This window comes from Ictalurus punctatus, chromosome 8 (genome assembly GCF_001660625.3).
Source record: "Ictalurus punctatus breed USDA103 chromosome 8, Coco_2.0, whole genome shotgun sequence".
NCBI lineage: Eukaryota > Metazoa > Chordata > Actinopteri > Siluriformes > Ictaluridae > Ictalurus > Ictalurus punctatus.
Genome location: NC_030423.2, coordinates 27,318,459 through 27,342,845, shown reverse-complemented (window position 1 = coordinate 27,342,845; position 24,387 = coordinate 27,318,459). Strand labels below are relative to the sequence as shown.

Sequence of the window (24,387 nt, the reverse complement as noted above, 5' to 3'; positions counted from 1 at the left end):
TTATTTGTATCTTCTCAGTCAGATTTTGCACTGCAAATGTTTATTAATTTACTTCTTTAATGTTTAATTAATCATTGCATACTGAGTTAAAAGATCGTATTATAAATTCATCCATTTAAATTAATATTTAAATAGATTGCCTATTATACTTAATATAAGAAGAAGAAGAATGTAATAAATAGTAATGTATGGTATATGTATCAAATTGAATTAAAAGTATAATTCACTAAACATTTAAAAAAGGGTCTTGTTCACATGCACCCTTTGCACAGAGTGTGAGTGTCTCAATGGGTGTGTTTTTGCTGTGGTTACAGCTATATTTATCAGACGCACAACATCTATACCATGGAACACTTCTTTTCTTCTCCTCCACTGGTCAGCTACAACTGTAAGTACCATTTAATCACACAGTCAGGAGATAATTATTTTATTATCCTAGTGATCTCATATTTACAGATCATTTGTAATAACTGTTATTACAGATGTTACACATGGTCAGTAACCGCTGCAGGTGATTTGCGTCTCTGTGCGTGCGTGTCCCTCTAGAACTCTAGAATAGGAAGAACTTTTTTTTTTAAATTTACTGTTCATAGATGATGATGATGATAGGAGTCAAAGGGAACCTCTGTATCTGTGTGACAAATAACAAACAAAAAAAAATCAAAACATAATATCGTTTTGTGAAAAATGGTTATTGATATGTAGAAATAAACAACATTTGAAAATATTTTGGCAGGGATACGAATAAATCGGAGAATAATACAACTTTTTTTTTTTTACAGCTTTTGTAAACTCTTAATATTCATTTATACAAATGTATAAATTCTACAATAAAATTTTCCATGTCATTAATCTAAAATATAATTACTACATTTCTTACAGAATTGTATTTATTCATTTGGGACAGACAACACTTAAAAGAATGGGCAACACGACCTCCTCCTCTAACATCCACAATCTCCTCATCGTCTGTCTTACTCTAGCTTTATTAATGTCCATTATCTTTAATATCTACGCGTTTTGTATGAAGACACACAGAGACGTTGGTCAGCGTTGTTACAGTACGTATTTCCTGCTATGTGTTTTTTTGTTTGTTTGTTTGTTTGTTTGTTTGTTTGTTTTTTGGTCAATGGAATTATGGTTTAGATTATCTTTATTTTCAATCAGAATGTTGATTATTTTCCAATAACAGAATCCCTTAAAGAGTTTTTATTCCTTTTATACCACAGAAACTTACCAACGATTACATTTCAATTCATTACCGAATGACACAAATCAGTATTATATATTTATATTGTTTAAATTGAAATGTCAACACTGTAAAACTGGATAAGTTCATTTAACTCAAAAAAATTGCCGAAACTAATTACCCCAAAATTAAGATGATTAATTGATTACTTTAAGCCAAATACACTTAAATATAACAAATTTAACTCCATTAACTCTAAGTGCACGTTTGCCTCACACCGCCAGGGTTGTGGGTTCGATTCCCACGGCTCTGTGTGTGTGGAGTTTGCATGTTCTCCCCGTGATGCGGGGGTTTCCTCCGGGTACTCCGGTTTCCTCCCCCAGTCCAAACACATGCATGGTAGTCTGATTGGCATGTTCAAAGTGTCCGTAGTGTATGAATGGGTGCGTGAGTGTGTATGTGATTGTGCCCTGCGATGGACTGACACCCCACCTTGTGCCTGATGCTCCCTGGGATAAGCTCCAGGTTCCCCGTGACCCTGAAAAGGAGTAAGCGGTAGAAGATGGATGGATGGATGGTTTCCTCAAATTTTGAGTTAAATGATCTTATCCAGTTTGACAGTGAAGAAGACATTAATATAAATGTGTGACTTACAGTCGCACTACTGTAAGAGGTTCTGTTATAGGAAATTAATTGGTAAAAAGACGTATGGTGTCCGCACACTGAATTTACAGCTACAGACAACTTTTTTATTGAACGCGCATTGTTCCGACCATCAGGTCTTCATCAGGCACCATACCCGTGTGGAATAAAATACAACTCTTTATAGAAACGAGTAATCACCTTAATTACCTTAAAACATGTTATAATTAATTCAAATCATGTGACACACACAAAAAAAGTAATACAATAAACATAACAATCCACATAAGGGTAAACGCTGCAAGACTATGATATTAAATATCACACTCTCTTACTCGTAAGCTGTAATAAATTATAAATTTATGTGTGTGTGTGTATAGATAGATAGATATAGATTATCTAGAGAGAGAGAGAGAGAGAGAGAGAGAGAGAGAGAGAGAATATATAGATAATGAATTTTTCAAGTAGGTTACTTTATGAACCTTGCATTGCTGCTCTTATCAAAGAGCCCTTCGACTCTGAGTTCTTTGCTACAAATGAACGATCGATTCCATCTACTGATGTTTACCCACTACCACACAGTGTAGTGTTATTCTTTAACTGTTTTTTTTTCTTTATTTCTGTTGCTCATTTTCCATTTAAAAATAAGTCGACTTTTATCCCATCGAGTAATAGAAATTCGTCCTTAGACACTTATTGTAGATTTGTGGAATTTGATGTAAAAATAAATAAATAAATAAATATAAAATACTTAAGAACCAGAGACAATATAAAGTCTACAATAATTTGTCAAAAATGGAGAGGGGTGCTTTTACTTGATCTTATAGTAAAGATGGTACTGTGGTTGTGCGACATTCTTAAACAACTGGAGGATCATGTCTTTTATGAATGCTTACCTGCTCATACTACTAAAACTCAAAACGTGTATTCATTCTAAGTTACTGTTACATTTTGAAAACGGGGAATTTAGTTCAAATGAGTACGAATTTTAAAGTAGATTTTCCAGCTATTGTGTAGACGTTGCATAAAGTTCATAAAGGCCTTAATACTCCTTTGAAGGGTCGACTCATAGTGAGTGGTGTTGGCAGTCTCACTGGGAATATTTCTTCCTATGTGGATTTTTTTATTATTATTATTATTATTATTAAACCATTTGTGTCTACTTTGCCATCTTATGAAAGAGATTCTATGGATTTTATTGAATTATTATATGGTGTTGACTTACCTATTGATGATGTCCTTCTCGCTACTTTTGATGTTCAGAGTCTATACACGAACATCCCTCATGCTGATTGGTTTACTGGCTTTAGAATATTTTTTTAAAACAAAGATCGATTGATGTGAAATCTAGCATGGCATGTTTATTGGATTAACCCCCCCCCCCAAGATTTTACTTTATAAATGGTACATTGATGATATTTTATGATCATTAGCTTTGTTGATGTTATAGTATATGCTTGTGATAGGAAGCTTCATACCGATTTGTATCGCAAACCAGTGGATCGCAATACTGTTTTAAGAGGCGATAGTTTCCATCCGAGATCTTCGATTAAGAGTTTGCCTGTTAGTAAGTTTAAGCGAGTGCGTACAATTTGCAGCGCAGATGAATCCTACTCTCGACAATCTACTGATTAAACTAAAAGATTCTTGAATCGGGGTTACTGTAAAGATTGGATCGAAAATGCTAAAGAAATTTGATGATATACCTCAGATACAGTCTTTACGAGCTATTGTGAATAAAAAGCAACTTTTCAGCGCTCCTATTTGCACTGTTAAGTATTCAGCATTAGGTGCGGCGTTCCTTAAAGTATTAAATAGGCATTGGTATATAATTTATCCTGATCCTAAATTATCAGGAATTTTTAAAGAAGGTCCCAGATTATTTTTTAAACGTCAAAACAATCTCCGAGACTTGCTTGTTAAATCTGAATTTCCTTCTCGTGCAGTTAAACTAGACATCCCGACTGGATTGTAAGATACACTGGTTGTAAGATTTTGATGCGTGGTACTATTACCTGTTCCTCTACTCATGTGATCTATCGATCACGCATATGTTGGAAAAATGTCTAGATCATTGCGTACACGCATTAAAGAACATCTCAGGACCTGATCTACTGTATACGCAGCCCTATAGCGTCACATTTCAGACAAGCTGGTCATAAGGTCAGTGTTTTGTAATATATAGGTACAGAGAAGGTAAAAAAATCGTTAAGAGGAGGTGATTATGAGAGGAAACTGTTACAAAGGGAGTGTTTTTGGATTTATACTTTATACTACCCGATGAAGACCTGACGGTCGAAACGTTGCGCTTTCAATAAGAAGTTGTTTGGAGCTGTAAATTCATAGTGCGGACACCACGCTTCTTTTTTCCATATTGTTATTTATTATCCTGCACCTGAACCCAATTTAGGGTGTGTTAGATGTGCACATCTGTTTTGTTTTTTTTGTTTTTTTTGTATTTTTGATTCCTCATAGAAAATGAACACCTTCTGCATGTTATTTTCTGTCTGAGCTCTTACTCCACCTCCATTTTGTTTCTATATTTGATCCAGATTTCTCGACTTGTCGTGACACTCGCCAAACCACACAGCAGGATGGAGAAACAGAAGAGCAGGTTAGGACGTCAGTTCTCATTTATTTCTGACGGTCTCTCGGTTTGACGAACTTGTCAACACCAAAAGTAGGCCATGTTTATCAGTAAGAGTGTGCTCATTCAAGAGTGAGTCCAGTGACTGTAAAAGAATAATTCTGCTCTAGATGCTATCCAGGCCCACTGTGTTTTATTTGTTTGGTTTGTTTGGTTGTTGTAACAGCTCTGTTAAATTCTAGATTCTGATCAGGAGGTGTTGATTAAGTAAGGAATAACGCACAAGAGGCTGTGCTATTACACGAAATTACAGCATTATAATTATTATTATTGTGGTCTGTGTGGTCTAATGCCCCAGTATAGTGAAGTGGACACTATGCTGTAAAAACAGCACCGTCTTTCGGATGAGACGTTAAACTGAGGTCCTGACTTTCTGTGGTCGTTAAAAATCCAGGACACTTCTCGTAAACGGGTAGGGGTATAACCTCGAAATTCCCCCATTGACCCTTCTCTATCATGGCCCCCTAATAATCCCCATCTCTGAATTGGCTACTTAACTCCCTCCTCTCCACTAATAGCTGGTGTGTGGTGTATGTTCTGGCGCACTATGGCTGCCGTCGCATGATCCACATGGATGCTACACTCTGGCAGCGGTTGAGGAGGACCCCCCGCCCCCCATAGTATGTAAAGTGCTTTGAGTGTCTAAAAAAGTTATATATAAATGTAAGTTATTATTATTATTATTATTATTATTATTATTATTATTATTAAAAGTGTTTAAATAATATTGTTCACAGTACAGCTAGGCTCAAACATGTTCAAGCCAACCAGGACAGCCAGAAACCTTGGCGTGATTTTCGATGACCACTTGAAATGATCTTGTGATCTTGCAGCTCTCACTTCAATAACTACACATTCCTGTAGGTTCTTTCTGTATAACATCAAGAAAATCAGACCGTATCTAACTGAGCATGCCACACAGCTACTAGTCCAGGCTCTCGTGCTCGCAAAACTGGACTACTGCAACTCTCTACTCTCAGGCATTGCAGCCAGCTCCATCAAACCCCTTCAGATGATTCAAAATGCAGCAGCACGCCTCGTCTTCAACCAGCCCAAATGAACTCATGTCACAGCCCTCTTCATCTCCCTCCACTGGCTTCCTGTATCTGCCCGTATCAAATTCAAGGCCTTGATGCTCACGTACAAGACCTTGTCTGGAACAGCACCGCTCTACCTCAACACTCTCCTTGAGGTATTTGTTACCTCTCACAACCTGCGATCAGTTAAGGACCGACGCCTGGTATAGTCCCTACACAGTGAGGCCTGAGGTCCCTTTCCAGAACCTTTGCACTGACTCTCCTTCAGTGGTGGAATGAAATTCAACTTCAATCTAGACAGCAGAATCTGTCGCTATCTTCAAAAAGCTTCTAAAAACTGACCTCTTCCGTGAGCACTTAACTACCCCCCACCCCCAGTTAAAAAAAAAAATCTGCACTTAACGCTGGCTCTTAAACCTCTACTCTGTGCACGTTCCTCCTCTAGCACTCAAGATCTTTTACGGTAGCATGGTAGTATTGTGCTTTGCTCGTATTTCTTCACTTGTAAGTTGCTTTGGATAAAAGCGTCTGATAAATGAGTAAATGTAAATGTACAATGACTGCGTATCTATAATACAATGCAAAAATCGTTCATCCCTTTTGAGATTATGTGAAGATATTTTGTAAATGACAAAAGACACAAGTATCATTCAGTTGGTAAATAAATAATTGGATGTGTTTCATTCCAGATCAAGGTTGGAGAAGATGTGCAGTACGCTGCGGTGAATTTCTCAAGAGAAAAAACAAAAAGAAAGACCACCGAGACCGAGAATAAAGAAATTCTTTACTCCAGTGTGGCAAACTTCGGCTTGGAGTGATGCTCTCTTCTCTCTATCCTCTTTAAACGTACAGTGAATATCACATTTTATTTACAACAAGAAATATTTAACAGTTATCTTAACTGATTTTGCCGTATTTATTATAGAACCGTAAACACATAGGGGAAGTGTAGCGGTTAAGGCTCTGGGTTATTGATCAGAAGGTCAGGGGTTCAAGCCCCAGAACTGCCAAGCTGCCACTGTTGGGCCCTTGAGCAAGGCCCTTAACCCTCTCTGCTCCAGGGGCACTGTATCATGGCTGATTCTGCACTCTGACCCCAGCTTCCTGACAGGCTGGGGTAAGCAAAGAAAACAATTTCACTGTGCTCTACTGTATATGTGTCCATTAAAGACTCATTATGTAACATAATGTGTAAGGTTTATTTAAAAGTTTCAGTTTTGAGATTTTTTTTTGGAAATCGTAGTTAAATGTATAATATTTATGTGATATATGTATAAGCTGTAGATCTGCCTTTATATTATAAAACCTTGTTGTGAATGATGCAGTTGCAGTGACGACACATTTGTCATTTTATTCAACACCCAATTTATTTACTTAAAACTTACTAAAATCTTATGAACTTAAACCAGATGCCAAATGTATTTTAGATATTTTGTTCAGTAGTTTTGCATTTTGGGGAAAGAAACATTATGAGAAATACTTCACTGCGATCTATGTGCAAATATTGTTCATTGCTGTGCATAAACAATGTAGTATATATGTGTCTAATTTTATTATCAAATTCTGGATTTTTTTCCGTTTGTTTTGTCATTTTGAAGTAATAACTCTACTCTTATGCACACATTAAAGCTTTTAACACTTTTAATGCTTCGTAGAATTTTTTTTATATATACTTAAATCTTGTCATTAGAAACTTGTTTAAATTAGTTGTGATGAGAAACGTAATGTTTTTATGTGAACCATTCGACCACACATTCCATTTTTTTATTGTACTGTATTCAGCTACAGTATGTTCCATGCGCCGCCTGGTGGTTATTGTGTGAAGCACAATAAATTAATTTAAATTCTTTGAACCATACCTGCAGGATACCGCGTGATCACACGTGACGAATCGCGTGAAACCACGTGAAATTATGTGCATTCTTAAAGGTCACATCTGTAGTCAGTCTGGTCAGCTTTGCTGTGTAATATCAGTTAAAGCATAATACATTTTTTTTTTCTTTTCCCCCCAAGAAATCTGAGGTAGAAACTCTCAATTATGCAGCTTTGCGATTCTACAAAAGGAAAACCAAAGCTGAAAAAAGGAAACGTGGTTCATCAGATGAGTGTGTTCTCCTGTGTGAAGTAAAATAACACTGTAATATGAAACAGTAATGATCCGGAACACATGGTACTATAAGCTAAACTGCCGGGCCACAGCTTTTACTTCTGTACGCATGTTTAAAGCACTTCCTGGACTTCTTTTTTTCGCCATCATGCCCCTTCATGTTCCTTTCTAACTTCATTCGTCTTCAGTAAGTGCTTTTTTTGGTCAGTGGATCCAGGGTCTATCCTGGGAACACTGGGCATGCAGGTGGGAATACATCCCAGATGGGATGCCAGGCTATCGCAGAGCACCATGTACGTTTGCACATGTGCACACATTTACACACTCATTCACACCTAGGGACAATTTAAAGTGGCTAATGAAAAGTAGTATATCAGTATATAATGCCAAGTTCTGTATTTACATGTCTTTGGGAGGTGGGAGGAACCGAGAGGAACACCACACGGACACGGGGAGGACCGGTTAAACTCCACACAGACAGTAACCGAAGCTCAGGATTGAACCAGGATTCCTAGAGCTGTGAGACTGCAAAACGCATCATAATTATTTAGCTTTTCTATAGTTCATCACCAATCGCTGGCTCTTAAATTTTCAGAAGAAAAGTGTATAGATTTACTGCAAACCCAGTGGAAATACCAGAACAAATATTAGATTATAGAACTGAACTCCACGTCATTATCAGTGAAACTAATGTTGTTGTTTTTTTTAAAGACATTTATTAAAGACATTCAAAAATATTAAAAGAGAACATTTTCAAGTCAAAACACACATAAAAGATCAAATAAAATCGGTATATAACTCTGCATTTAAAATTCTTATGAGATTTTGGTGATTCTTTGTATCTGTAAATTGTTGTACTTCCAGGTTTCCCTGGTTTGGTTGGATGAATTAATATATCAGACACTTCAGGTAATGTACATTGGTAGGGTGTTTTTTGATGGGTTTGCTTTTTTTGTTTAACTCTTACAGCTGTGTGATAATCCCACTGTAGGTCAGATTATATACAGATTCTTTCCACCTCAACATCACATTATCTGTTGTCCAGACAGGATTAGAGTTGTGTCTCTCATAAATGTCAGTCATGATACTGGCAGGTTTAGTGTCATTGTACTGCCAAAGACCCAGATATCTAAATATCTACTCCATCCCGAACCTTCAGGAGAGATGTTACCATAGCTCTATGGCACATGCATAAGATCTTCCACATACTTCCAGCAAATTTTAAAAATCGAGGAATTAGCAGTTACTAGAGAACTGAGTCAGGGGCCAATTACATGACAATATTCTCAACTAAAAGCGGAAAACTTTTCATGCAGTTTGGCTGTTCGTTTACATGACAACGGCGTTTGGGGGCCTGAAAACGCAAACTTTTGAAAGCGGGTTTCAAAGTGCAAGTTTTTAAAAATGATACTGTAAGAAATTACAGACTTCCCCTCAGCAGATTCCACCCTGAACTGTGTTAGGATAAACTTATTCCCCAAAAAGGAAGAATTATCAAAGGGATAATGTATCTTAGTCATAGGAATATGTGTATAATACCACGTAAAGTGACATTCACACAATTTTAGCATGGGAGCGGCAGTGGGACATCAAGAACCATCCCTGAACAACGAGCTACGTGACCGTAATTATCATTCAGAAAGACATCTGTCTCGATAAACCCTACCACATCACCATCTGGGGTCACACCTGTAACAACATCCATACTGTGAGAATGGAAAGCGATGTGCATTAGCATGTTTGCCTCAAACCTCCAGGGTCAGGGGTTCAATTCCCACCGTGGCCCTGTGTGTGCGGAGCATGCAAGTTCTCCCTGTGCTGCCAGGGTTTCCTCCGGGTACTTAAAAATCTTATCATTCTCTTTATAATTGTCTGTTTTGGAGTAACTCTGTATCCTTTTATTGCTAATAAACATATAGAAAGCAGACTGACTGCCGATTTTGTTCCATTTTGGTACAATGATGGTTAATTATTAGTACTTAAAGATGCAATATTTAGATTTTTTTTTCTCAGTATTTAAAAATTAACGAGCTTTGTTAACAGAATTCTGACCTGGAGCACAAGATAAGATTAAAGATGGGGTTGAAGACAGAAAAATCCATTTCCACAATGAAAAAAAAACTTTACGCGCATTTCATGCACATTACATTACATTAGGGACGTCTCAGCATTTATTAACCAGGAAAAATAAGCCGAATCTATGCTTGACAAGCGTGAGTTTTCACAATTCCTTATGACAATGAATCATTTTCAAAGTCTAACTATCGAGATTGTAAGTAACTGGAGACAGAACCTTTGTTCTTCTCCACTTAGATCATAAACCATTGAAATCGTTTGAGAAATCTAAACGTATTATGTATTTTTATCCAGAAAAACCACAGCTTTCCCTGTTTACTTGTATTTGTTTATAGCGCACCCTTGCCGGGATCAATATGCCGTTCACGTTGACGTGAATGCTTATGTGTGCAGGTGCATAGTGTTTCTTTACAAAGTGGCATCGCCAACTACTGGCCTGGCATGCATAATACAGCGTTTTTAGTTGTTTTCGTGGATCCAGGTGAACGTTGTCGTCAGTACGTGAAACTTTTTTTTTTTTAAAGACGCAAAGGGAAAAACTTTTACATTTTTAGCACATCGTCATGTAAACACCCCCTCAGTCAGTGACCGTGAAACGTCTCACTTCAGAGTACACAGTGTCTTGAGGTTGTTTGCTCTTCCTCCTCCCGCTTTTGGCTTTCTTCTTATTGAAATGCAAAGCAGCGTAATTCAACTCCACATTACAGCTCTGTGGGAATGAACGTGAAAGATTTTCCACTTTGTTAATACGTAAGAAATCGGCACATTCTGTACAGTAGTTGGAAAACACGTTAGAACATGTTAAAGGAAAACAATCAACTCCTTTAGGCTGGTAACAGTAACTCTGCTTCATCACACCACCCCATCATTGATTATTTTCCTATAGCAGCATGACTGAGTGTCCAGTGCATATGTACAGTGTAAGATGTCAGATGTACCTGATCAGTTGCGTTTTCTTTCTCAGGACCTTCACGAAGTGCAAAAAAAAGCAAAACACATTGATTACAATTCATTATTGTTCGGTTATACAGGTTAAATCACTAAACTGTAAAGTTTTATTGTCTTTCTTTTTAAACATGTATTGTATACACAGTGCTGTTGAATGAGGAATATAAGTAGAGTCTTTGAATTTTCCTAAATATTTTCAAGACGCGCATCTAATATTTTAGATTTGGAAATTTTTTTATTAATATTTGCTTTAAAAAATTTTTTGCCAAATTTGAAACATTTTATACAACCTTAATGAACATATAAATACTTACCACTGTGGTATTTATAATGTGTCCTTTTACAAATGAAAATGGCTTGAGCAGTGATAAGAATCCCACACACTCCCAGAGATGTCGACAGAATGATCAGGAAAGGATTCGCAGACTTTTCTGTGTGATGATTAAAAAAAAAAAAAAAAGAAAGAAAAAAAAAGGTACACGCATGTATGAATTATCCGTTAATCTAAGACATTTTCATTTATAAAAGAAATCAAGTAAATGTAGAAAAGTATCTCATTTAGAAATATTTATATTGATCTTCAATTTAAGACACAGTTAAACAGAATTAAATAAATATAGCTTTACTATTAGACAATGTCTGAATAAAAATTATATTTCTGTAGAAATGTTGATCGGAGAAAACTATAAATACTGTATAATTAAATGCAGATTATGTCATATCTCCCCATTTTAATAACTGTTTTATCATTTAAAGCATTTAAAGTCTATTGTTTAAAGCTAATTTATAACATGGACAGTTGTAAAGCAGAACAGAGAAAAATCTGTGGAATATGACATGTTTGGTCATATTTGACATGATATGATATGTGAAAGTCCCTTAAGATTCCCTTCAGCAGGTGTAACTTACCCAACTGTACTCGTGTCCCATTCCCAAAAATGATCTTCCCACACACGGCCACAGCGCAGTAGTAAGTTCCAGTATCACTGAGGCTGAGGATGTTCTTGGAGAAGTTGTACACACAGGTGTGTGTAGAAGAGCCGCTCTCACACTGATGGCTGCTGTTGTGATGAGTGTAAATGATTTGAGGATGGGATTGTGGTGGAGCAGCTCTGAACCAGAGCACTTGGAGTTCTGCTGATCTGCTCTCAGAGAGAACCGAACACTGCAGAGTCACTGACGCTCCTGCAGGAACCGAGTCCGACACGCCGCTCTGGAACACTGAGACGTCCAGATGTGCTTTATCTGTTCATAATAATAGAAGCACTTTAAATTTGCTAATGCAGAAGATTTATAATATTCTGGGACTAGTTAACTACAACTATAAATACAGTCGGTTCATGAACATTGCTGTATTGATTAATATTAGAAAATGTAATGCGTATAAAGTAACAATATATTATAACAATATTTTTAAAACAATGAGGTAAATTTCATAGAAATAAAAAATAAAAAAAAATCAGAGTATATTGATAAAGTAGGTTTTACCTCTTACAGATAAAAATATTCCACTAGAAAACTCAATAACATTCACTCGAGCCATTCCACAGAAGTACATCGCTTCATCATCTTTAGTAACATGTAGAATATTCAGAGAAATGTTATTTTCAGTTATGCCTAGTTGAAACACAGTCTTTTTGAATGGTGGTAAAATTATTTTAGCCATCAACATTCCGATCATCCCGATCGCCTGAGGAATCCCTCCTAGTTTTTGCTGATACCAAAGTATAAGATTATTTCTGGACTTTTCTCCAAGTGTGCACTGAAGACTCACAGCGTGACCGAGATCAGCAGAGACAAGTGAGACCGTTTCATCAAAATCCACAGATTGTGATGAATCTATAAAAAAAGAGTTCAATCTAAAGTAATTATATAAGAAGTAAATGAAGAATATTCTTGTAAGCATGCTTGATTTTGAGTCAAAATCTGTTTAAAGAAATTTAAAAAACAAAGAATATTATGCATATACGATTAGATTATATATATGTGTGTGTGTGTGTGTGTGTGTGTGTATATATATATATATATATATATATATATATATATATATATATATATATATATATATATATATATATATATATATATATATATGAGTAATTTAATTTTAAATAATCAAAGCACAAATCAGTGAATAAAATGTTAAGATGTTACAACAAGAAAAATAAAAAAACAATAAAGCAACCAGGTGTTAATTACAACCTTAATATACCTTAATTACAGCCTTAATAATTAATTAATTACTAAAAAAGGAAACAAATGTGTAACAATGAAAAGAAATGTCAGATTAAATGCGTGTATGAAACTTGTGTGTGTATATATTACTTACACGTTTTGTAGAGCGCGAAAATGAGAATCCAGACTAGAGCCATGCTCACGACTAAAACAGCCAACGAACGTTCAAATGTTCTAATGCCAAAGGCACTAAACACCTTTAGCTCAAACTCCTTTTATCCTCACTGGCTGTCACGTCACAGCTTCATGTAAAATTTCCACTGACACGCTGTGTAACCTTTAACCACCAGAAGTCAGAGGTACAAACAGGAAGAAAAAAAAAACAACCCAGATGGATGTTTACCTTAGAGGTGTAGAATTTAGGTTTACACACACCATTAATTTTACAGATTGTAATTTTACTTAATCTGTTCATACTGAATTTTGATTATGAATTTGGAAAATTTTGAACATTTTATAAACATTGTTATTGCTGTGAGAGATGAACTGGAAGTTAATCAGGCCAACATGTTCATTCGATAGTCTAATGTGTTCGTTCATTTAGTAGAATATGGTGATGAATATGTAGATTATCACAAGTCCTGTTACAGATTATTTTTTTTTTTGCGTGAATTTACACGTAAACCTTTTGCTTTCATCCTCAATGACATTTATTTATTTATTTATATGAAAATATGTTCCAATTTGCCAAACTGTAATGATAAAGAATGATAAAACAGCGCATAGATGAAGCAGTGAGTTAAATTACATCACTGATAATATAATCTATTTGCGAATATTAGATGGTTGTGTTAGCTTGGACGGTTCGCTGAACCAACACTCGCAGTGATTAGTTTACTTTGTCAGTCTGTTCGATTAGCTTCTTTAGATCAGTTTATGAACGCTTAGTCATAGACCATAGTGCTAAAGTGAACAAAAAAAATTCCTTAGAATGAATATCTGCCCTCTGAGCTCTTGACCTCTCAGATACCATCAACTTTTCAGGATTAAAAAAAAACAAGATGACTGAAATTTAACACACTGAATGAGTTGCATGAACTATTATTCATAGACTCAGCCATTGTTGTGTTTTTGCTGCTGCATGTAGCCTAAAATCCCAGAATTGTGAAGATAACCAATTAGTGTTTGGAAAATCTTGGTCTTTATGGATAAGAGCTGTAAGTAGTAGAATCTAGTATATGTATATAGAAATACAGATTATGTACAACATGATTTTCTTCAACCTTAGAAGGCATTGTGATGATTGGAATACTTGAATAATACCAACAATTTTTTTACTTTAATTTTTAAATATTGTCTACTCCTTTTATCTTGTTGTCTTTTTTACATTGCAGGTTCAAAGCTATGTGTTTTAGCTAGCTAGCTGCACCATGTTGAATGCTGTGACTCAGCATACGAGCCTGACATGCCAGCATTTGTTACCAAACAATCATATGACAAACATATGAGACCAAACAATTTTAATAGTTTCTGTGTAAAGGGTACATCTGTGTGTGAGATGGTAGAGGCTTTCATCTCAACCTCTCCATTCTCATACTTCAGAAGGATCTCCATCTGCCCTCAGCCTCAAACCATAGGACGCTTCTACTTACAGCCACAAAGCAGATAACACAACATGAAAGGTTTACAGGGGCTTTACCAACAATGAATGATTTGCCGTTATACTAGTATTCATGAAACAGCATGAGAGACAAGCAATCATTCAGGACCAAACTACAGAGAAGAAAAAATCAAATTTTAGATCATTTCTGATGTTAGTTTTCTGAGATAGCCGTGAAACCAGCATGGTTGTGCAAAAGATGAAAGTTTTAACTTGCAGGATGTTCATTTTATTGTATGATTATTGTTAATACATTTTTTTTTACTCCTCACCCATAGCCAACACTTTATTACTTACACTTAATCTCTAACATCACATCACTCTCTGAGAGAAGCAGCATTTCCCAGAAAGTAATCGGGCAACTTTCAGTAATTTGCTTTGAACATTTCCTGCTAAATCAACATGAAAATATTGACCACACTCATCCATGATACACTTTACCTCTGAGAAAAGTATCAAACAGAAAACATCTGAGAAGATATGAGCTGAGATCTTAAATATATGATCTATGTAGCTGATGACTTTATCACTTCAGAATACACACAATCTTGAGGTTGAGCTTTCTTCTTTCTCGGCCTTTTTGTTTTTCTCTGATTGAAATGTAAGGCAGCATAATTGAGATCCGCTGCATCATCACTCTGTAGGAGCACAGAGCATAAAGTTTCAGTAAAACAGTGGTTCAGTAATTCAGTAGCTTTTAAATAGTAACAGTAGCCTATGTACACTATATAAGATTTAAGATTAGTTACCTTATTGGGAATATTTTCTATGACAAAATCTTGAAGTCTTACTGTAGAGAAAAGAAAATAGATGAACAGAAATATTATATGGCCGCTCGCATGCTAGAGTCGTATTTCCCTGAAGTTCTTGCCTGGTTTCCAACTAAAGCTAAGCAGGATTGAGCCTAGCCAGTACCTGGAAGGTAGACCTACTGGGGAAAACTTAGGTTTCTGCTGGATGTGGTATTAGTGAGGCCAGCAGGGGGCGATCACCCTGGGGTCTGTGTGGGCTTAATGCCCCAGTATAGTGACGGGGACACGATACTGTAAAAACAGCACCGTCTTTCGGATGAGACGTTAAACCGAGGTCCTGACTCTCTGTGGTCATTAAAAATCCCGGGACACTTATGGTAAAAGATTAGGGGTATAACCACGGTGTCCTGGAGAAATTCCGATTTGGTCCTTCTCTATCATGGCCCCCTAATAATCCCCATCTCTAATTTAGCTACATCACTCTCTCCTCTCCACTAATACAGTAGCTGGTGTGTGGTGCGAGTTCTGGAGCACTATGGCTGCCGTCACATCATCCAGGTGGATGCTACACACTAGTGGTGGTTGAGGAGATCCCCTCCAAATAATGTAAAGCACTTCGAGTGCCTAGAAAAGTGTTATATAAATGTAACTGTAAAAGATATAAACTTTACATGTGAATAATCCACAAGTGGTTTTTAGACACGTGTGTCAGTCAGTTTCACACATTTGTCACATCTACAGTAGCTTTTCAAATGTAGTCAATTTGTTTTTATTGTCAAGGTCTGATTAACATGGTGAAATGTATTTTACATTACAAATATGAAAATCAATCATGTGGAAATAATGTATGTGAAATGTATGTTTTATTATTTAAGGTAATGCCTCAGGTAAAAGTCTTCCTTTATTTAATAAAAAAAAAAGTGTATAGATATAGCCAGATGAAATAATACATATTACTGTTTAATAATTGTGTATATTATCAAATTAACTCCATCCTTAATTGTAGACTTACCACTGCATAGTTTAGAGTTTCTCCTTTTGTAGTTGAACACGACTTGAACAAAGATCACAACCACACACACTCCCAAAGCTACGGCAAGGCAGATCAGTACTGGATCTACTGACTCTGTCATGGGACAAGAATATAATTTAGTAAGACCAATGAGAGGGTAAAACCTAACATTAGTGAGTGAATGTGTTCTTACCCAACTGTACTCGTGTCCCGTTCCCAAAAATGATCTTCCCACACATGGCCACAGCGCAGTAGTAAGTTCCAGTATCATTGAGGCTGAGGATGTTCTTGGAGAAGTTGTACACACAGGTGTGTGTAGAAGAGCCGCTCTCACACTGATGGCTGCTGTTGTGATGAGTGTAAATGATTTGAGGATGGGATTGTGGTGGAGCAGCTCTGAACCAGAGCACTTGGAGTTCTGCTGATCTGCTCTCAGAGAGAACCGAACACTGCAGAGTCACTGACGCTCCTGCAGGAACCGAGTCCGACACGCCGCTCTGGAACACTGACACTTTTACATCTCCATCACCTGTTCAGTGTGATATGGACAGTGTAAGGATGAAAACACTTGAGAATGTGCTTTTATAGGAAAGTATTCAACGATGGGTGGTGTTATAGCAGGGTTACTGTTATGACGCTTAAGTTGATTCTTTTTCTACAACAGCATGTCTTCCAGTGTTTATTCCTTGTATAACACAGCAATTTGCCAATGATAAAAAAAATGGTTTATTAAATTTCATGCTTTTTATCCACTTATAGATATCTTTAATGTTGTTGAAGGAAATAATTCCCGTTATCACTTGCATTATTGCAGCTATAAACAGTTTTTATCTCTCCGAATTAATGAACAAAAAAAGGAGCTCGTCATGTCACCTGAAGATTTTCCTTTATTAAAACACTTAGATATTCACTGTAAAACCGGATAAGTTCATTTAACTCAAAAAATTTGAGGAAACTCATGACCTCAAAATTTTTAAGTTGATAAATCAATTTCTTTAAGCCAAATACACTTAAATATAACAAGTTTGAGTGAAAATTTTGTTATATTTAAGTGTATTTGGCTTAAAGAAATTGATTTATCAACTTAAAAATTTTGAGGTAATGAGTTTCCTCAAATTTTTTGAGTGAAATGAACTTATCCGGTTTTACAGTGTAGCTTTATTTCTGAGTGTTACAAATTGTCAAATAACATTTTCTCCTTACAGAAAACTATACCATGTAAGTAGTTATACACATTTTTACAAATTCATCTGGTTGCATGGAGTGTCCACCATACCATTTTGTAAGTTGTTAATGTAGAAACTATTATGTATTAAAATGAGAGCATTGACATAAAACAACTGCAACTATTGTCTGTATAGAAAATTAATCAATACTTTCTGACCAATCAGAATTAAGAATTCAACAGTGCTGTGGAATACATACTGTAAATATACATATCTGCTGTGTATAGTCATTAACTCAGACCTAGCGTTCTTCAAGAAACGGCTATTCGTTGCAAAATAATAATAAATCACTTTTCAGCATAAACCTATTGTAATTATGTGCATATCTTTGTACAGCTTTGATTGGATAATTACCTGTTACAGCCAAGAATGTTCCATTGAAAAAATGTACATTCTCCCAGTTAGACAGTCCACAGAAGTAAAGTCCTTCGTCATCTTTTTTTGCATGTGGTATCGTCATAGAAATCCCATTATTAATTCTCTCCACTTTCACTCCTGAGCTGTTGAACTGAGGTGAAATTTTTGCATCCAGGTGTGAAAGCCTTTTCCAGAGTTTCTGAGGAATCTCCCCAGTTCTTTGTCTGTACCAAACAATATGATCTGATCTGCTGCTGTCCAGAAATGTGCAGTTAAGAGTAACACGTTCTCCAGACTTCACAGAGACAAGTGATGGTTTGTAAAAATTCACCGCTTGGGCTGGAGCTAGAAAATAAGTTGAAGCTAGATGTAATGAGACATGAGAAGATAACAACTCTATGAGGTTGTTTTTTTTGTTTGCTTGTTTTGTTTTGTTTTTTTAACAAAAGTTTGTGAAACTTACATATCCTGTAGAGAGATAAAAGAAGAATCAAGGCTGGAGACATCTTAATAGACAACATGATGCTTGAAGTGAGCTCTCCGACAAAAGCACAAGTATATTGTGTTGAAGTCATTCACCTCATTGGCTGCTACAGATCATGAGTTCACTTTAAATTTCCATCCCGCCCTCATGTTCAGAGGTTTGTAACACAGTTTGTCCACCAGAAGTCAGTACAAAATAGAAATCCATTTTAGAATTGTTTTGATTTCAGAGTATGAGCGTTACATTTGCAACCTTATGACAAATCAAATATGACTGAGATGGGATTAAAATACAGCTAGTATGGAAAGCTTAAAGAGAGGGTGTATACTAAAAGTAAAATATATATTTTATATGACGTAGAATTAGAAATTGTTCTCTCTCTCTCTCTCTCTCTCTCTCTCTCTCTCTCTATATATATATATATATATATATATATATATATATATATATATATATATATATATATATACACGCAAACTAATCTTATTTACAGTGGATAACCTTGCTCCTGAGCAGATCTGATCAACGTTTTAGCCATCATCCTATATCCATGAGTAGGTTAATACCACAAGGCATGCCATTATTTCATTCAGTACATTATTAAATTGAAATGGCTACGTAAACACATCACACTGTTTCCCTCCTTTTAAAATGACGATAATGGGTGTTTTAGGCCAGTCATTATTATTATTATTATTATTATTATTATTATTATTATTATTATTATTATTATTATTATTATTATCCACCCCTTTGGACAAAACATTGACTTTCATGTTAATATTGATTGAGTAGCACAACTACTATAATATACATTTTATCATTGCTAATATGCTAAGAAGGTACGTTAACATTATCGCAATGATTTTTGAACAACGTATCAAGCTAATGCTTACTGCTGTTAGCTAGCCAGCATTAACTCCATATCTATCTGAATTGATTGAGATTCTTCTCGTGACTTGTAGCCATTCTCAGATATGTATAGTTCATTCGTTAATCATTGTCACGTCATTAATGTGCCTTACTGATTACTTTGACCTTAAAGACCTGGAATTCAAAATGAAATATGTTTCATAAAATATGAAAATGTTCAGTTTAGACAGGGCAGTAAATCCAGTGCCAGTCTAAAGCAGTCTAATCTAGTTTAAACCAGTGCCTGGTTTAGATATTACTTAATAGACAATCACCAGTTTGTTAGCATAAATGGAAATTCTTCAGAACCAGAAAACCTGCCGTATGGTGTCCCACAAGGCTCTGTTTTAGGCTCCTTTTTGTTCACACTTTATATACAGCTCTTTAGACATTCACGATTAAGTTTAGATTAAGCATAAATTAATAGAAACAACAATAAAATTTCACATTATTAGCCATTATGTGTAATAAAAGATTGCTGCAACCCCTCTGGTTTGTCTTTTGATACTTCCATGAATAACATCTCTAAAATGATGTCATATGCAACTACACCATGACACGGAGACTCTAGCACATGCTTTATAACCTCTACATTGAACTATTACAACATGCTTATGGAAAGCTACAGCTTGACCAAAGTTTATATAATCTGAGATTTATCAGATGTTGCATAGTAAAAACAAGAGTGTTATACACTCTCATAATTAAACAGACCACACCACTTGTTTGACTTTATAACTGTACATATGTTTAAAAATTACCTTCAGTCATCATTATTCTATTATAGCAGCATCATTCATAATGATTAGTTTTCTCGTTTATAATTGCTACTCAATGTTTTCTTCAAAACTTTCAAGCAAGTCAGGCCTGTAACATGTGAAGCTCAGGATTATGCTTTCTCACCACTTGAGAGAATAGAGTGTATATGACAATGTTTAAGCCAAATCAATGTAAAAAGATTGATTGAGCAGACAATTATAATGAGAGTGCTAACAGTAATCTAAGTAACAGGAGTGTGTATCACTTCAGAATAAACAGTATCTTGAGGTTGTCTTTTTTTGGCTCTTCCGCTGTTAGTTTTCCTCTCACTGAAATTTAGGGCAGCATAATTCATCTCCACGGCATCACGGGCCTGCAGGAACGGATATGAGGAATTGATCACAAATAAGACAATTAGCATACATTTTTGCAGCTATGTGTATACACAGTTCCTGATTAGCTACCTGATTGTGTGTTTTCACTTTCAGAGCACCTTGTGGTAGTTTTTCTGTAGAAGAAAGAATAGCGTTTATGATTGGATCTGTGCTAAGGTACTTGCATTTGCACTCATTTTTATACATTAGTTAATACACAGCACAAAGCCACAGAATTAAAGAGTTTGTCCCAAATTGATTTAATCAGTGGGATTATGTTTTATCATTTTATACTGTATGTGTTAAGGTGAATTTATTACAAAGAGATCAATTTTTTAATTTTTACTCCACAAACCAATAAAGACTTACTCGTGTTTTGTTTTTTACAGCTGAAAATAACTTGAGCAAAAATCACCACCACACACACTGCCAACGCTACAGCAAGGGAGATCACTACAGAATCAGATCCCTCTGTAGAAAAATATATAAATAGTGCACACTGAAGAATCATGGTAATATTCTAAATATTTACAACTAAAGCCAAGTAAACAGATACAAACTATAATTAAATACCTACTGAAACACTCTTTATTGAATTTGTTCGCATCCAGTTGTACTCGTGTCCCGTTCCCAAAAATGATCTTCCCACACACGGCCACAGCGCAGTAGTAAGTTCCAGTATCATTGAGGCTGAGGATGTTCTTGGAGAAGTTGTACACACAGGTGTGTGTAGAAGAGCCGCTCTCACACTGATGGCTGCTGTTGTGATGAGTGTAAATGATTTGAGGACGGGGTTGTGGTGGGGCAGCTCTGAACCAGAGCACTTGGAGTTCTGCTGATCTGCTCTCAGAGAGAACCGAGCACTGCAGAGTCACTGACTCTCCTGCAGGAACCGAGTCCGACACGCCGCTCTGGAACACTGACACTTTTACATCTCCATCACCTGTTCAGTGTAATATATAAAATGTGGAGATCTTATTGTCTTTAACTCATTACAATTTTATACTCAAAAAAGAACTGGACTACTGCAGCACACTACTCTCAGGCCTTCCAGCCAGCACCATCAAACTCCTTCAGATGATTCAGAATGCAGAAGCGCGCCTCATCTTCAACCAGCCCAAAAGAACCCATGTCACACCCCTCTTCATCTCCATTCACTGGCTTCCTGTAGCCGCCCGGGTCAAATTCAAGGCCTTGATGCTCACATACAAGACCTTGTCTGGAACAGCACCGCCCTACCTCAACACTCTCCTGAAGGCTTAGGTTCCCTCATGCAATCTTCAATCGGTTAACGACCGACGATTAGTAGTACCTACTCAGTGTGACTCAAGGTCCCTTTCAAGAATCTTCAAAATAACTGTTCCTCAGTGGTGGAATGATCTTCCAAACTCAATCTGGACCTCAGAATGTGTCACTATTTTCAAAAAACAGCTAAAGACCCACGTCTTCTGTGAGCACTTAACTAACCCCTAAATTTTTATATTTTTTTTAAGTTTCTCTGGCTCTTACAGCTCTACTCTGTGCACTTTGCTTCTTCTAGAACTCAATTAATAGATCCTGTATGGTAGCACTACTTGTATTGTTCTCTGCTTGATATCAATTTGCTTGTATTTTATTATTTGTTAGTGGCTTTCGATAAAAGTGTACACACACACACACACACACACACACATATATATATATATATATATATATATATATATATATATATATATATATATATATATATATATATATATATAAAATATCCCAAAGTATTGGAACAGCAAGGCCAATTCTATTGTGTTTTATACGATCAAAAGATTAATATGTGACGACAGATCAGAATTTTAGCTTTCCTTTCCTCCTATTAACATCTAGATGTTTTAAACATAGAACATGGCACCTTTTGTTGAACCCACCCATTTTTTCTAAGTGATCAAAAATATTGAAACATGTGACAGATAGGTGTTTCTTGCTGCCCAGGTGTGCTCTGTTAAATTGATTGTTTAAAGAATGAATAGTTCTGAATGTCTACTCTTGGTTTGAGATCTAAGCTTTGTCTGCATTTCTTCTTAAAAACAATAAAACAACATGAAGATCAGAGAGCTGTCTATGGGAGAAAAGCAAGCCATTTTGAAGCTACAGAAATGGGGAAAATCTATCAGAGCCATCACACAAGCATTGGGCATAGCCAGTACAACTATTTTGAATTGCCAACACAACAACAGACTTCATCAGGGGGGAAAGTGGAAGGTTTTAGACTGCCGAAGTCAATCAATATACATTAACTCAATTGAGCATGCATTTCACCTCCTAAAGAGGAGACTGAAGGGAGAAACGCCCCGACAAACACCAACTGAAAGAAGCTACAGTAATAGCTTGGAAAAGCAACACAAAAGAAAAGTGCAACAGTTTGTTGCAAATGTCAGTCACAGAATCCTAAAATAAATTAAGATAAATTAATAATGAATTGAGGAAAACAAGGCATTGCAGCTTAATTAAAAAAATTAATCATTTACATATAATTGCGTGTGTGTGTATATATGTATGTGTGTGTGTGTGTATATATATATATATATATATATATATATATATATATATATATATATATATATATATATATATATATACACACATATATATATATACATACATATATATATATATATATATATATATATATATATATATATATATATAAAATGAAAATCACAACAAATATAAAACATATAAAATATAAAAGATGTTTTACGCCATTATTTTTAACTGAAGATGCTTCACAATTTTGATACTAAATTAAATTTTTGCACCATTAGTGAAAGAAATGTCATGTACACTGCAACCTATCCACAGCCATGCTTTCAATAGCAGCCTACAAATCATTAAATGATGATGAGAAAACTTGGTAAAGCTCATAATTCATGTATCAACCTCCTGGCTGGCTCTCTATACTGGATCACATTTGTAAATGCAGCCTGTATATAAATGTATATTGTATCTGTGTATGTGTAAGTGATTTACCTGTCACAGCTATGAATGTTCCATTGGAAAATGTAAATTTTCCCCAGGTATATATTCCACAGAAATACAATCCTTCATCAGTTTTTTTTGTTTGCAGAATTGTTAAAGAAATGCCATTCATAATATCCTCTACTTTAAATTCTGAGCTGATCCCAGGCTCGGTGTTTATATACGCTCTCATTTTTCTCACTTCCCGAGGCATATCTCCAAATTGCTGCTTGTACCAAACTATAAGTTCTTTACTGTATTTATCGTGAAATGTGCAGTTTAGAGTAACACGTTCTCCAGGCTTCACAGAGACAAACGATGGATGGGTAAAATCCTCAGCTTGGGCTGGAACTAGAAAAGAATTTCAAATCAGAGCCAATGCAACAAAGGAAACGTGGATGAAATTGTAGACAGGTGAATACAGTATCTATATAACATTTTAAATCTATAAATAAAAACACTTAAAACTTACATATTATGTTGAGAGATGAAACAAGAATCCAGAGTGGAGCCATCTTCATAAATGACATGATACGTGGGTCGAGGTGTTTGAAAGAATTTAGAAATCAAACCACTGAGAACTTTCTACTGGAGGCATTCATCTCATTGCCTACTACAAATCACATGATCACTTTAAAATTTCCATTCCACCTACATGTGTGTTTGTAGCTCAATTTGGCCAGCAGAAGTCAGTGGTGAATAGTGCACAAACTTATTCATTCACATAGTTGTTTAATAATTTTACATTGAACTTATCTATTCTGTATTTTCTATTATTTGACTTGTGCGACTTGGGAAGCATAATAAAAAGGGTTTTATTTAAGTTACTAAAACAGAAATGATTAGCTGAGTAGTTCATTGGACAAAAATAAGTCTATAGTTTATATTTAATCACTGTTTAATTCTTGAGTGTTAAGTCATAGCTTACTAATTTGTACAACTGACTCAGTAAGGTACCGTCACACAGCACGTTTTATTGTTTTTGAAGTGTTAAGTATTAACTCTGGTGGGGGGGGGGGGGGGGTTGGGTTTTTAAACG

The 24,387-nt window shown here is 35.7% G+C and overlaps 3 protein-coding genes across 4 annotated transcripts; all 3 read right to left on the bottom strand.

Annotated features, from left to right (window-relative positions):
• Positions 1 to 8,392: 8,392 nt before the first annotated feature.
• Positions 8,393 to 13,096, bottom strand: LOC108268753 (uncharacterized). 2 transcript variants are annotated; one of them, XM_017473899.3, is made up of 6 exons: positions 12,976 to 13,094; positions 12,135 to 12,485; positions 11,556 to 11,891; positions 10,961 to 11,077; positions 10,637 to 10,665; positions 8,393 to 10,407 (listed from the first exon to the last, which is right to left on the bottom strand). In XM_017473899.3, the coding sequence occupies exons 1-6, from the start codon at positions 13,016 to 13,018 to the stop codon at positions 10,276 to 10,278; spliced, it is 1,008 nt and encodes a 335-aa protein (XP_017329388.1). In that variant the 5' UTR covers positions 13,019 to 13,094; the 3' UTR covers positions 8,393 to 10,275. The 2 variants fall into 2 exon arrangements, with proteins under 2 accessions (XP_017329388.1, XP_053538275.1); XM_053682300.1 differs by lacking the exon at positions 12,135 to 12,485 and having other exon boundaries at positions 12,976 to 13,096.
• Positions 13,097 to 14,411: 1,315 nt separating this feature from the next.
• Positions 14,412 to 18,850, bottom strand: LOC108268720 (uncharacterized). The gene is made up of 6 exons (XM_053682383.1): positions 18,804 to 18,850; positions 17,826 to 18,253; positions 16,439 to 16,774; positions 16,246 to 16,359; positions 15,231 to 15,271; positions 14,412 to 15,119 (listed from the first exon to the last, which is right to left on the bottom strand). The coding sequence occupies exons 1-6, from the start codon at positions 18,848 to 18,850 to the stop codon at positions 14,988 to 14,990; spliced, it is 1,098 nt and encodes a 365-aa protein (XP_053538358.1). The 3' UTR covers positions 14,412 to 14,987.
• Positions 18,851 to 19,069: 219 nt separating this feature from the next.
• On the bottom strand, positions 19,070 to 24,142 carry LOC108268734 (uncharacterized). Its single transcript, XM_017473867.3, has 6 exons — positions 23,821 to 24,142; positions 23,361 to 23,699; positions 20,935 to 21,300; positions 20,727 to 20,828; positions 20,448 to 20,491; positions 19,070 to 20,356 (listed from the first exon to the last, which is right to left on the bottom strand). Exons 1-6 carry the CDS (start codon positions 23,876 to 23,878, stop codon positions 20,225 to 20,227), a joined length of 1,041 nt encoding a protein of 346 aa, XP_017329356.1. The 5' UTR covers positions 23,879 to 24,142; the 3' UTR covers positions 19,070 to 20,224.
• Between the last annotated feature and the right edge of the window lie 245 nt (positions 24,143 to 24,387).

Bases quoted from the DNA above. Each gene is read 5' to 3' on its own strand.
- LOC108268720 (XM_053682383.1), bottom strand. From the start codon at position 18,850: ATGGCTAAAACGTTGATCAGATCTGCTCAGGAGCAAGGTTATCCACT. The intron at 16,775-17,825 runs GTAATTATCCAA...CACACTGAACAG, and splicing joins AACATTCTTGGCTGTAACAG to GTGATGGAGATGTAAAAGTG. The intron at 15,120-15,230 runs GTAACTAATCTT...GTGCTCCTACAG, and splicing joins TAGAAAATATTCCCAATAAG to AGTGATGATGCAGCGGATCT.
- LOC108268734 (XM_017473867.3), bottom strand. From the start codon at position 23,878: ATGTCATTTATGAAGATGGCTCCACTCTGGATTCTTGTTTCATCTCTC. The intron at 20,492-20,726 runs GTAAGTCTTTAT...TTTCTTCTACAG, and splicing joins CTGTAAAAAACAAAACACGA to AAAAACTACCACAAGGTGCT. The intron at 20,357-20,447 runs GTAGCTAATCAG...CCGTTCCTGCAG, and splicing joins AAGTGAAAACACACAATCAG to GCCCGTGATGCCGTGGAGAT.
- LOC108268753 (XM_017473899.3), bottom strand. From the start codon at position 13,018: ATGGCTCTAGTCTGGATTCTCATTTTCGCGCTCTACAAAACGT. The intron at 12,486-12,975 runs GTAAGTAATATA...CTTTTTTTATAG, and splicing joins TTTCGCGCTCTACAAAACGT to ATTCATCACAATCTGTGGAT. The intron at 11,892-12,134 runs GTAAAACCTACT...TATTATGAACAG, and splicing joins AATATTTTTATCTGTAAGAG to ATAAAGCACATCTGGACGTC.